The following is a 12,500-nucleotide window of genomic DNA, read 5'->3' on the forward strand; positions in this document are numbered from 1 at the left end:
ATCATGGGATTTCCTAAGCCCAATACTGGTGCAATAGGTGCTGGGTAACTGCCAAAAACTACCCAAACATTCTGGAGCACCATGTGACCCAACGTAACGCATTACTTGCCAAAAAAGTAACTAAATAATGTAACTAGTTACTTTTGGGGGAGTATTTCAATATTGCAATGCATTACTTTCCCCAACACTGAATATAAATACCGCCTCACTGATGTAAACAGGCAAACATAAAGTCCTAAAGAACAGAGGATATTGAGGTAAACACTGACACAAATCAAACGGATGAGGAGGAGAAGACACACGTCCTTCCATTCTGCCCCAAATTCACCACAACTAGAGAAATATTTTACCCCAATTTATTATTATATTTATTTAAATGAAATGACCATCAATCAGAGGACCAAATGACATCTAAACAGGCGGTAAAACATGTGTAGATCATACACATCATAAGAACCCTCATCTGAATTCATTTGCCTTAATTAAATATTATACACGCTTTATTCATGCAATTATTAGAGTTTTCTCTGTTTTTATTCATTTTTTCTCTGTTATTTATTTTAATATATTACCTATTCTACACATATCTAAAATGCTTTGGCAGTACTGTAACAACATTTCATGCCAATTGCCAATAAAGCAGATTGAATTTGAGAGAGAGTGACCCAGCAGAAAACACTACTGCTGAACACAGCTGTGCTGAAGACCCTGACGCAGCACTGTCACTGAAAAATGATCTTATAATGTAAAGCAACTGCTTAATAATAATAACTGTTTTCAAATACTGATAATATCCGTTAATCTTTCATCATCATCAAATCATCATATTAAAATCATTTCTGAAAAATGATGGTGAATATTCAGCTTCACACCGCAGCAATAATAAAGCATTGAGCCTGCAGTTTACAGTGAATATATATCGACTAACGTTCACTGTTAGCGACGAATCTTTCTTAAAACTCCATTGGCTGGTATAAATGCACTGTTAAACGCATCTTCATGGGTCTCACTGCTGTTCTAAAATGATTATTCCATATAAACACAATAATATTGCTCTAAATAAAACAAAGAAATAATTAGGCCCACACAGCATCAGCGCACGCACAAATCAGCAGATTTATAGCCCAGTATAGTCTATTTATTTACTTGTGTAAATGTGTGTACATTTATACTTAGTCAGTTTTTAAATTCATTCATCTTTTCGGCTCTTTATTAATCCGGGGTCGCCACAGCGGAATGAACCGCCAACTTATCCAGCATATGTTTTAAACAGCGGATGGCCTTCCAGCTGCAACCCATCACTGGGAAACATCCATTTCACACACATACACTACATACAATTTAGCTTCGGTTTTTAAATTAATTTCACTAATTTTATTGTGATTTAATAATAGTGATATTAAAATGTTCATATGATTTACTTACAATACAGTATTTAAAGTCATATTTTCAGTCTTCTAGTAGATATATAAGAGACCTGCTTTATTTAGCAAATATCTAATTGGATTTGCATTGCACACATTAAATACAAGTTAAAAATGGATTTATTTTTTTAATTTCATTGATTAAGTTTTCAGTCACGATACTTTTAAAATCATTCCACATAAATACGCAGATATTCCTTTACAAAATACTCCACAGAAACAGCAGAAAATGTCAGCAGATTGTGTCTGGCACTGGGAATAATCTATTGGCTCAAAACTGATAAATAGATGTGTTTGGGAATTATTTTACAACAGCTTCAAACCCAGTTCAACCAATCCAAATCAAGAACTAGATATATATATATATATATATATATATATATATATATATATATATATATATATATATATATATATATATATTTAATAAATTACATTTTATTATATATTGTTCACACAAAAAACTGATAGTTTAAGTACTAATTATTATATTATTATATTTCCCAGTATAATGTTTCTATATTTTGATCAAATCCACAAAGTACTGGCGAGTAAATACAATTTAAACAGATCTAAAATGGGGGATTAACCAAATGAGTGTACTGTAATTAGGCACGGGCCGGTATAAGATTCTGACGGTGTGATAACCTTTGAAAAAAATATACAGAGGTGAAGTTGGTTTTATATTCACACATTCGCTCATTTAGAGATCTCAATATTGTTTACCATGTTATTCGATCAGAATTAGCATGCAAGTATGACTTGTAAACAACATCAACACTGTCTAATTCCCTGAACAATGTTGTACTTTGATAGTCATTGACTGCTAATATGATTTCCCTATTTAGAATTTACAAAGAATACCTTTCTGACATGATATTATAAAGGAGAATGTCTGAATATCCCAATATATAACCAACATTACCTATATTAAAAATAGCATGGTTTCACAGTATTGTGCTCACTGCTCTAAAATATATTCTTCTTAAATATCTGGGTAAAAAACAACAACTTTTACCCCTTTGAAAACAATATATATATATATATATATATATATATATATATATATATATATATATGAAACATTAATAATATTTTGGAGCAGTAAACATGTCAGGCTGATTAACTCAAATGAATCATTGACTTCTGCTGTCTTCATTAGTTTCAAAAACAGATTTCTTTACCATATAAAACAGCATCTTTCAATGTTTTATTCTGCTGGAGACTCTGTTAACTAATAAACATGCAAATAAAAAATCTGACATATACCTCAGGAATGGTATTATAGAATCTTTTGGCAGTATTAAAACCTTGACTTTTCCAAACCGCGGTATACCGTGAACACGGCTATAGTCCCATGCTCAACTGTGATATAAACACTGCGCTTGTGTTGTGTTTTCTGTGCTGTAATGAGTGATACGCTGCAAAAATGAGCAGGAAAACCTATTCAATCCCACATTCATCATTCATATGCATGTTTGTTTGTTTAAGTGGGCGTGTGCGTGAACTAATCTTTAATATATCTAAATGACCATTATTATTAGCATTATAGCAGAATTAACCCATTTGATGAGCGGATCTTGATAACTATTACACATTATATTTCAATATCAGTACACACAGCTCATGAACAAGTGTGTATAATCTGATCAAACATATCTAATGAAACGTATCAGCCATATTCAATGGCGAAGGTGTCGATCGACATTTTAACCGTTATTTCTGTTTATGGCCGGTGTTCTGGCCCTCGACACCGGAGTGGGTCTTCACGTTAATACGGTGGTCAGAAATTAAATGTTTGATCAGGTTAAATGTGTGTGTGCGGATGTTGTGTGTGATGTTTGACTCTTCTACTCGTGTGTATGTGTGTGGATCAGCGGCTCTCAGCGGGCTTCAGATCGGCTCGGTTGTTTTTGGCGGTTCGGTGTCGGTTGCTGTTAGCCGTTTAGCACGCGCCTCCTCGCGCACGCGACCGAACACGCACGCACACACACACTCTCTGTTCCATGTTTAAACGCGTCTTCAGGCCGCTGGGACTCACCCGAACTACGGCTCATTCGCTTCTCCCAGCCGGACGGCAGTTTCTCGTCGTCGGACATGATTGCAAGACGACTCGGTTCGGTTTGGCGGCGCTGATCTGATGCTCCGCGGCTGTAATGAGTGGACTGACAGGCAGAGGGCGCTGCAAACCCCGCACAAGCTAGAAGGGATACAGCTGCAGCCGGACGTTAAAGAGAAATATTTATATTATCTATAAAATTATCTATTAATGGTATTTTATTAACGTCTATCCCTACCGCAAACCTATCATAACCCTCAAAATAATGCCAAAACAGTAATTATACTGAATATTATTCATATTATTTATTAAATTACCAATCAAATTGTATTTTATTAACGTCTATCCCTACCATAAACCTAACATAACCCTCACAGTAATGTAAAAACAGTAATTATACTGAATATTATTCATACTATTTATTAAATTACCAATTAAATCAATTACAGTTGTATTTTAATAACGTTTAGTCCTACTTCAAACGTAAATTCAACGGAAAAATATAAATTATTATTTTACAGAGTTACAAAAATTCCGCAGCTGTATCCCATCTAGACTTTACCGCTGCAGTGGGCGTTACTGACCACTGTGGGTGTTTTCAAACTGATGGGCGTTTCTAACTCAAGATCCACAAATCATCGTTGACATAGATCACCGGTACTAAAAATCAGTCAAACACGCCCCACAGTTTTGACCACGCCCCCCAGATCTGATAACGCCCATATTTCCTGCAGAGACGATCGATTCAGAGATTTGAATAATTTAAAATGATTGTTGTAAACCACACATTTCAGATTAATTTAAATGTATTTAAATAAAAAAACGATGTATGTAAAAAGAGACTTTGGTAAATCTATGTGATTAAACAGTTATATATTTAATCTTAATATCAAACAACTCCTTTTTTTAGTCTTTGACTGATTAAAATATATAATGTATTTACCGATCTTTTTATTTATATTTGACTGAGGATTTTGGGCTGATCCTTGAATACAATCGTAAAAGATTCTTCTAAAAATTACAATATTTAAGCTCATATAATCTATAATTTAGGATTTTTCATATTTTGCTAATAATATGTCTGTCACTTCAGCATATAAAACACATAAATATAAATATAAATATATAAGATTATTAATGAGTAGTCAAACAGACACTCACGACTCTTACAAGCGATTTCTGACCATTTCCACAGTGGCCTCCTCCCTTCTTCGCGCTTTCTGATAGACTATTGGTGGAATTCGCTGCCAGTCAAACGTTCGCGCATCTGATTGGTCAAATGCGAGCGGATGTTATTCACGGCGCTGCTTTACGGCAAACGCCTGACAGAGAGAAACGCGACTGAATCTACTCTGAAGCGAACAGCAGCAGAATCAGGTGAACACGAGCGCCAGAGTTCGGTCTGCTCACCGAGTATTTACACCGCATCACGTCTGAGGAGGAGTTTCAGCCTTTAAGGGAAAACTCGCCGCATTTAACGGTAACTGCAGCCCCGCGGAGGGTTAATATGAGAACAACAACAGCTAGAGGCGACCGGAGTGAGGAGGAGGAGGAGGAGGAGGAGGAGGATCTATTTACATTAGCACTGAAATATGAACACTGAATAGAGCTTATAGAGATCCACAGCAGCTGATGATGATGATGATGATGATGATGATGATGATGATGATGATGGTGATGGTGGTGTGTGTGTGTTTCAGAGATGATCGAGGTGGTGTGTAATGACCGTCTGGGGAAGAAGGTTCGAGTCAAATGCAAGTATCCTTTGAAAACGCGGCATCTCTAGAATATGTGTGTGCGTGCGTGTGTGTATTGGGGAAAGAGTGAGTGAGTGAGTGAGTGAGTGTGTGTTGTTGAGGTGTCTGTGCAGGTGTGTGTGTGTGTTCTGTTGAAGTGTGTATGTGCAGTTTTGGTGTGTGTGTGTGTGTTGTTAATCCTGAGAAAGTGTGTGTGTGTTGTGATGTTGAGGTGTGTGTTGTCAGTCCTGATGGTGTGTGTGTGTGTGTGTGTTGTTGAGGTGTCTTGTTATTTCTGATGGTGTGTGTGTTGTGATGTTGAAGTGTGTGTTGTTAATCCTGACAGTGAGTGTGTGTGTGTTGTGATGTGATGTTGAAGTGTGTGTTGTAAATCCTGACAGTGTGTGTGTGTGTGTGTGTGTGTGCGTGTGTGTTGTTAATCCTGACAGTGTGTGTGTGTGTGTGTTTTGATGTTGAGGTGTGTGTTGTCAGTCCTGATGGTGTGTGTGTGTGTGTGTCGTGATGTTGAGGTGTGTGTTGTTATTCCTGATGGTGTGTGTACAAGTGTGTGTGTTGTTAATCCTGACAGTGTGCAGTTGTGTGTTGTGATGTGATGTTGAGGTGTGTTTGTCTGTGTGTGTTGTTAATCCTGGCAGTGTGTGTGTGTGTGTTGTTGTTATTCCTGACGGTGTGTGTGTCAGTCAGGAGGACACTATCGGGGACCTGAAAAAGCTGATCGCGGCTCAGACCGGCACACGGTGGGAGAAGATCGTGCTGAAGAAATGGTGAGAATAAAACACACACACACACACGCACACGCACAAACTGTCAAGACACACCTGAACACACAAGAGCACTGATAAATATAAGAATACATCCTATAGTAATCATCTGTGTGTGTGTGTGTGTGCGCAGGTACACCATCTTCAAGGACCACGTGTCTCTGGGGGACTGTATCCTTACACATTACTGAGTATGATTATAATCTGCTGTCCTCTCAGGTAATCTACAGGAGCTTTAGGAAGAGCTGTCACTGCACATGTACATGCAGACAGGTACATAATAACTGTGTGTGTGTGTGTGTGTGTGTGTGTGTGTGTGTGTGTGTGTGTGTTTACTGATGTACAGTTATCATTAATATCTTTAACTCTGAGCAACAGATGAAATCCACGACGGCATGAACCTCGAGCTCTATTACCAGTAGAGAACACACACACACACACACACACACAACACAACACAAATACACTCATACCACACACAAATGATGTCTCAAGGCACCAGGAAGTGTTCAGTTGACCTGTTTTGATATGATTTGCAAATAAAACTGATATTTCTGTAAAGTCCAGTCTGTGTGTGTGTGTGTTTGAGAAGAACTTTTTATTTAAAACAGAAGAAACTCGTTACATCCACTCAATTACTGACGATCTGCAGCTGTGTGTGTGTGTGTGTGTGTGTGTGTGTGTGTGTGTTCAGTGATGAAGCTGTTGATTGGTCAGCAATAGTCTGAATGCTCCTCCTCTACATAATTAGCTGGAAACAAGCCGACCTGCAGGAGAGAGCGACAGATCATTAGATTAATAATACAGAGAGAGAAACTATAATACACTGGTCAAAACACTTCTTTTCAAACAAATCTACAGGATGGAGGCAATCCAGGGCCATGGACACTAGCAGAGGAAAAGAAAGTTTTGCAAATAAATAAATAAATAAATAAACGCACATCTCCAAAAAAGGGAAAATTAAGTTTTGAGAAATAAGAGTGAAATTTGCAAATAAAAACTAAAATATTTGTAATTAACAAAACCTATATAGATTTACAAAACATTTTTATAGCATTGCCTTTACAAAACCAAACCATACAAGAGAACTTGGGGCATTTATGGCAGGCCCAGACCTACTGGGCTGTAAGACCACCTTGGTGAAACTGTGTCTCCAGATGATGACGTCGCTTAAATGGAGGCAGCTCCAGGCCTGCCGTAAACGCTCAAGTTCCCTTGACTCCACCCCTTGTCAAATCAGCCACAAAGTGAAACACACAAAAACAGCATCGCAAACTCACGGCTGACTGAAAAGCAAATCAAACTGAGCATTGGAATCAACAGGACAGGTTTTGTCAAGGCAATGCTATAGAAATGATTTGCAAATATTTGAGTTTTGTCCACTGCTCGATTTTTATTTGCAAATTTCATTTTTATTTCTGAAAATACATATTTGCTTTGTGATTTTTGAAGATTTGCATTTATTTATTTTTTTGCTCAATACTTTACTTTGGTTGCAAGACTTTCTTCATTTTGCAAGTATATCTGGCCCTAGATTGACTCCATACTACAGGCTCTCTTCTGATTCTGGCATTAAAGAAGCAGCATTATACAGCAGAAGCATTAGTCCTGTTATATAGAGACATCAGCGCTGTTTGGAGAGAGTCAGAATTGTGAGGTGAAACTTTCACAGGAAACTTGATTTATTGATGGAGTCTGTATTCTGATCAACACGACTTGTTCATTTGTATTATGTGTGTGTGTTTTATATTTAATGTGTATTAAACATTAAAATTTATCTTTACAATCTTTCCCAAAGTTTGTTTCCAAGAAATTACACAATAACCTGTGTGTGTGTGTGTGTGTGTGTGTGTGTGTGTGTGTGTGTGTGTGTGTGTGTGTGTGTGTGTGTGTGTGAAATTCAAAACTTTAGGGGAAAACATAATACACATAATTTATTATCTAATTAATTATGAGATAATTTTGAGATTATATAGAAAATGCAGCAGTGTATATTGTCAATACTCACTCAGAAATAGATCACGTGTGTGTGCTCATTTATGTTGGGTATATATATATACTGTATATCATCACCTTGGAATTATAAGGTTCTATCTGCATTCTGAATGTTTTTGAGCTTCAAAGTTTTAGCATTCCATATAGCAAACAGTATGTGTGTAACATTTGTTTTTTTAAATAAAAAAGTCTTAAAATGTAAACAACTTATAAAAAACATTACATAATGTAAATAAGCTGTCATTTAAATATGTCAATACGTCAATTTTGGCAAAATTGTCAGATTATATATATATATACATACATACATACATACATACATACATAAACACACCCTAACTGGCCACTTTATTAGGTACACCTGTCTAACTGCTCGTTAATGCACATTTCTAATCAGCCAATCACATGGCAGCAGCTCACTGCATTTAGGCATGTAGACATGGTCAAGACGATCTGCTGCAGGTCAAAGCGAGCATCAGAATGGGGAAGAAAGGGGATTTAAGAGACTTTGAACGTGGCATGGTTGTTGGTGCCAGACGGGCTGCTCTGAGTATTTCAGAAACTGCAGATCTACTGGGATTTTCACGCACAACCATCTCTAGGGTTTACAGAGAATGGTCCGACACAGAGGAAATATCCAGTGAGCGGCAGTTCTGTGGGCGCAAATGCCTTGTTGATGCCAGAGGTCAGAGGAGAATGGCCAGACTGGTTCCAGCTGATAGAAAGGCAACAGTAACTCAAATAAGCACTCGTTACAACCGAGGTCTGCAGAAGAGCATCTCTGAACACACAACACGTCCAACCTTGAGGCGGATGGGCTACAGCAGCAGAAGAGCACACCGGGTGCCGCTCCTGTCAGCTAAGAACAGGAAACTGAGGCTACAATTCACACAGGCTCACCAAAACTGGACAATAGAAGATTGGAGAAATGTTGCCTGGTCTGATGAGTCTCCATTTCTGCTGACACATTCGGATAGTTGGGTCAGAATTTGGCCTCAACAACATGAAAGCATGGATCCATCCTGCCTTGAATCAATGGTTCAGCCCGGTACTACTAAGGTGTACTTAATAATGTGGCCAGTGAGCATATATATATATATCTCAAACCTGAAACTATTGATACCCCTGGCAAAATCTGATGTAAAGTTACTTTCATTCAATCAGCATGTTTGACCGAGGCTTCTTCCAAAAGACAATAAGGCACTGTACAAGAGGCATCTTAGTGCAATAAACATAATTCTCAGCTTTTATTTACATTTGAACAAAAACTTTTTTATTTTTATTTTATTTGTTTATTTTTAAGCCTAAAATACAGTAGTTGAGGTCTGAAGTGGATCAAAACCTTAAATAACAGATGTCTTAAAGCGAATGAATGACATATTCTCGTCTCAGGACAATTTTAAAAAACGTTTTTGGTCCAGTTCAGATGTCGACCACTTGATTTGCAGGCAAAACTTAAAGAGCCCCTATTATGGGTTTTTGAGAATGGCCTTCTATGTAGTGTGTACCACAGCTCTAAGTGTGAAATGAAGTGAAATATCCAGCTGAGGCTTAAATCTGAAAGTGCACAGTGTTTAAAACTGATTCACTATAAAAGAGTCGACTCAGAGTGTTCAAATGAATCGCCTTGATAACGAGTCTTTCAGCATGACATCGATACAAAACTTAAGCCCCGCCCAATAGTTGCACGCGCAAACCAAGGAAATATTAAACCTGCGGCCCCGCCCACTAACACAGAAGCAGATCCCGGTTGAATCAAGTCATGAAGACGCTGTGCTCCGCTGGATATTACTGGAAGTGTGAGGGGAATGGTTGAAATTACTGGAGTTTTCCAGGATAAATAACAAAACGGGAGGGTGGCAGGAGATCGGTCTAAAATACGGGAGACTCCCGGGGAAAAACAGGAGTGTTGGCAGGTGTGCTCACACATACACTCTGCACTCTGACTACTTCAGTATTGTTGATAAGCCATGGTGGGCATTTCACTCTGTCTCACACTGAACACTGTCGACCAATCAAAACAGACTGTCATCGGTCTAATCAGTGCAGATTCACGCTGAGGAGGGGTTTGGGACTGAACGAATCATATAAGAGTCGCTGGGATAATCAGGTGAAAATAAATGCAGATTATAAGACAATGAAAGTGTTTTTAGACCCTGCATGCAGATCAGCCTGCTGTTGGAGACCCTTAAACCCAAAATATGACCCTATTTCATGCATAATAGCGGCTCTTTAATTATTTAGCATATAAGGTTCCTCTCAGAATATTTAATAATATATAAATGTTAAAAGTGTTTAGTATTAAATAAAGCCTGTGTAAGTCTGTGTCTCTGCAGTACACGAAGGTCTCCTGTTAGAAACCTAAAGGTGCTCAGAGCTTCAGGTCCCCACTCGGCATGTGTTTTGGTATGAATAAAAAAAAATACTCATTTTCAGTTCTATTATGAATGATCATTTTTGTTTCTTTAAACAGTGCATGAAAAGGCTTTCTTACTCAGAGTTTATGTGCTGTTTTAGTCCAAATATCTAATAAACTCTGAAATCAGGAAGCATTTTCCTCAAAATATAGTCTTGTTTTCAGAAATAATGAGTCAAAATGAAGTGACTTTTTCATTAAAACAAGCAAAACATTCTGGCAATGAGGGAAGCAGAATAATCTCCTAAAGCAATGTGTAGATATTTGGACTAGAAACAAGACAAACACTCTAAGAACAGCTTTATTTACAGTGAAATGAGCAGCAACTCTGAGCCCCTCTAGGCCAGTATAGAGTGGCCAAGTGACATAGACAAGTGTGTGTGTGTGTGTGTGTGTGTGTGTGTGTGTGTGTGTGTGTGTGTGTGTGTCTTACCCTGCCATACACCTCTCCTTTCCACCAGCCGTTGTGAGCCTTCTTGGAGATGATCTTGACCGTGTCTCCTTCCCGCAGAGAGAGCTCAGTGCGATCGCGCGCAGAGAAATCATAGCGGACTTTAGCTGTGCCAAAATAACGCTCACTCGCACCTGCACGCACACACACACACACACACACACAGGTGGTCAGGGTCAGACTGTGTTTGTGAGTGTGTGAGCGAGAGAGTGTGTGTGTGTGTGTGTGTGTGTTACCTGTGCCATGTAAGCTGCTGTTGTGAGCCGCTGTGCTCTGCTCAGGCTGTTTGTACGCCGTCTGCAGTCTGGAGTCCACGTCTTTGAAACACTCTTTCAGTGAGTTCTCCTGATAGTACTGAACCAGCTCCTGACACACACACACACACACACACACACACACACACACACACACACACACACATCACACACTGCCCTCTATGCACTCATATGGACGCCTAAAGTCCTCATTAAAACTGTCAATCAACTGAGAACACCTATAAACTGTCAACAACAAATGTACTTGTGCTGCTACAACAACAACAACAACAACAACAACAGCAGTGTAGCAGTAAAATATCTGAAGATAATTATAGCTGTATGAATACTATAACGGTAACTGATAATGCTAACCGTAAGAGTACTGTAATGAACAGCAACAATCACTGTAATGCTAACAGTGTGGGTATTGTAACAGTAGCAGCATCAATAACAGTAATGCTAATGCTAACAGTAAGGGTACTGTAGCAGTAACAGCATCAATAACAGTAATGCTAACAGTGTGGGTATTGTAACAGTAGCAGCATCAATAACTGAAATGATAATGCTAACTTTAACAGAAACAGCATTAATAACAGTAATGCTAACAGTAAGGGTACTGTAACAGTAACAGCATTAATAACAGTAATGCTAATGCTAACAGTAAGGGTACTGTAACAGTAACAGCATCAATAACAGTAATGCTAATGCTAACAGTAAGGGTACTGTAGCAGTAACAGCATCAATAACAGTAATGCTAATGCTAACAGTAAGGGTACTGTAGCAGTAACAGCATCAATAACAGTAATGCTAACAGTAAGGGTACTGTAACAGTAACAGCATCAATAACAGTAATGCTAATGCTAATAGTAAGGGTACTGTAACAGTAACAGCATCAATAATGCTAATGTTAATGCTAATAGTAAGGGTACTGTAACTAATCATAACAGCATCAACAACTGTAATGATAATATTAACTTAAACAGTTACAGCATCAAAAACTGTAATGCTAATGCTAACAGTGAGGGTACTGTAACTAACGGTAATGGCATCAATAACTGTAATGCTAATGGCAACTATAATGTAACAGTAACACTAATTGTAATGATAATGCCAACTTTAATAGTAACAGCATCAATAACAGTAATGCTAACGTTAACAGTAACGTTAATGCTAATGCTAACAGTGAGGTACTGTAACAGCATCAATAACTGAAATGATAATGCTAACTTTAACAATAACAGCATTAATAACCATAATGCTAATGCTAACAATGAGGTACTGTAGCAGCATCAATAACTAATGCTAATGCTAACAGTGAGGTACTGTAACAGCATCAATAACTGAAATATTAATGCTTACTTTAACAATAAGCATTAATAA

General features: G+C 38.0%; 3 protein-coding genes across 5 annotated transcripts in view; 1 reads left to right on the top strand and 2 right to left on the bottom strand.

The window, feature by feature from the left end:
* The window catches only part of pin1 (peptidylprolyl cis/trans isomerase, NIMA-interacting 1), an 8,033-nt gene extending 4,442 nt beyond the window's left edge, over nucleotides 1–3,591 (bottom strand). Inside the window, exon 1 of the mRNA XM_056454265.1 lies at nucleotides 3,466–3,591. Coding sequence (XP_056310240.1) covers nucleotides 3,466–3,523 — 58 coding nt within the window. The 5' untranslated portion in view covers nucleotides 3,524–3,591. The remainder of the gene's footprint in view (nucleotides 1–3,465) is intronic.
* A 1,186-nt stretch (nucleotides 3,592–4,777) lies between these two features.
* Nucleotides 4,778–6,567, top strand: ubl5 (ubiquitin like 5). 2 transcript variants are annotated; one of them, XM_056454297.1, is made up of 5 exons: nucleotides 4,778–4,963; nucleotides 5,184–5,241; nucleotides 5,921–6,004; nucleotides 6,135–6,172; nucleotides 6,380–6,567. In XM_056454297.1, the coding sequence occupies exons 2-5, from the start codon at nucleotides 5,186–5,188 to the stop codon at nucleotides 6,421–6,423; spliced, it is 222 nt and encodes a 73-aa protein (XP_056310272.1). In that variant the 5' UTR covers nucleotides 4,778–4,963; nucleotides 5,184–5,185; the 3' UTR covers nucleotides 6,424–6,567. The 2 variants fall into 2 exon arrangements, with proteins under 2 accessions (XP_056310272.1, XP_056310280.1); XM_056454305.1 differs by having other exon boundaries at nucleotides 4,789–4,860.
* A 23-nt stretch (nucleotides 6,568–6,590) lies between these two features.
* The window catches only part of LOC130221697 (proto-oncogene vav-like), a 31,704-nt gene continuing 25,794 nt past the window's right edge, over nucleotides 6,591–12,500 (bottom strand). For both annotated transcript variants that reach the window (XM_056454285.1, XM_056454277.1), the window contains exons 26-28: nucleotides 11,100–11,229; nucleotides 10,846–10,997; nucleotides 6,591–6,768 (exon numbers count right to left, since the gene is read on the bottom strand). In XM_056454285.1, coding sequence (XP_056310260.1) covers nucleotides 6,715–6,768; nucleotides 10,846–10,997; nucleotides 11,100–11,229 — 336 coding nt within the window. In that variant the 3' untranslated portion in view covers nucleotides 6,591–6,714. The remainder of the gene's footprint in view (nucleotides 6,769–10,845; nucleotides 10,998–11,099; nucleotides 11,230–12,500) is intronic.

The sequence above is a fragment of the Danio aesculapii genome, chromosome 1 (assembly GCF_903798145.1).
Source record: "Danio aesculapii chromosome 1, fDanAes4.1, whole genome shotgun sequence".
Lineage (NCBI taxonomy): Eukaryota > Metazoa > Chordata > Actinopteri > Cypriniformes > Danionidae > Danio > Danio aesculapii.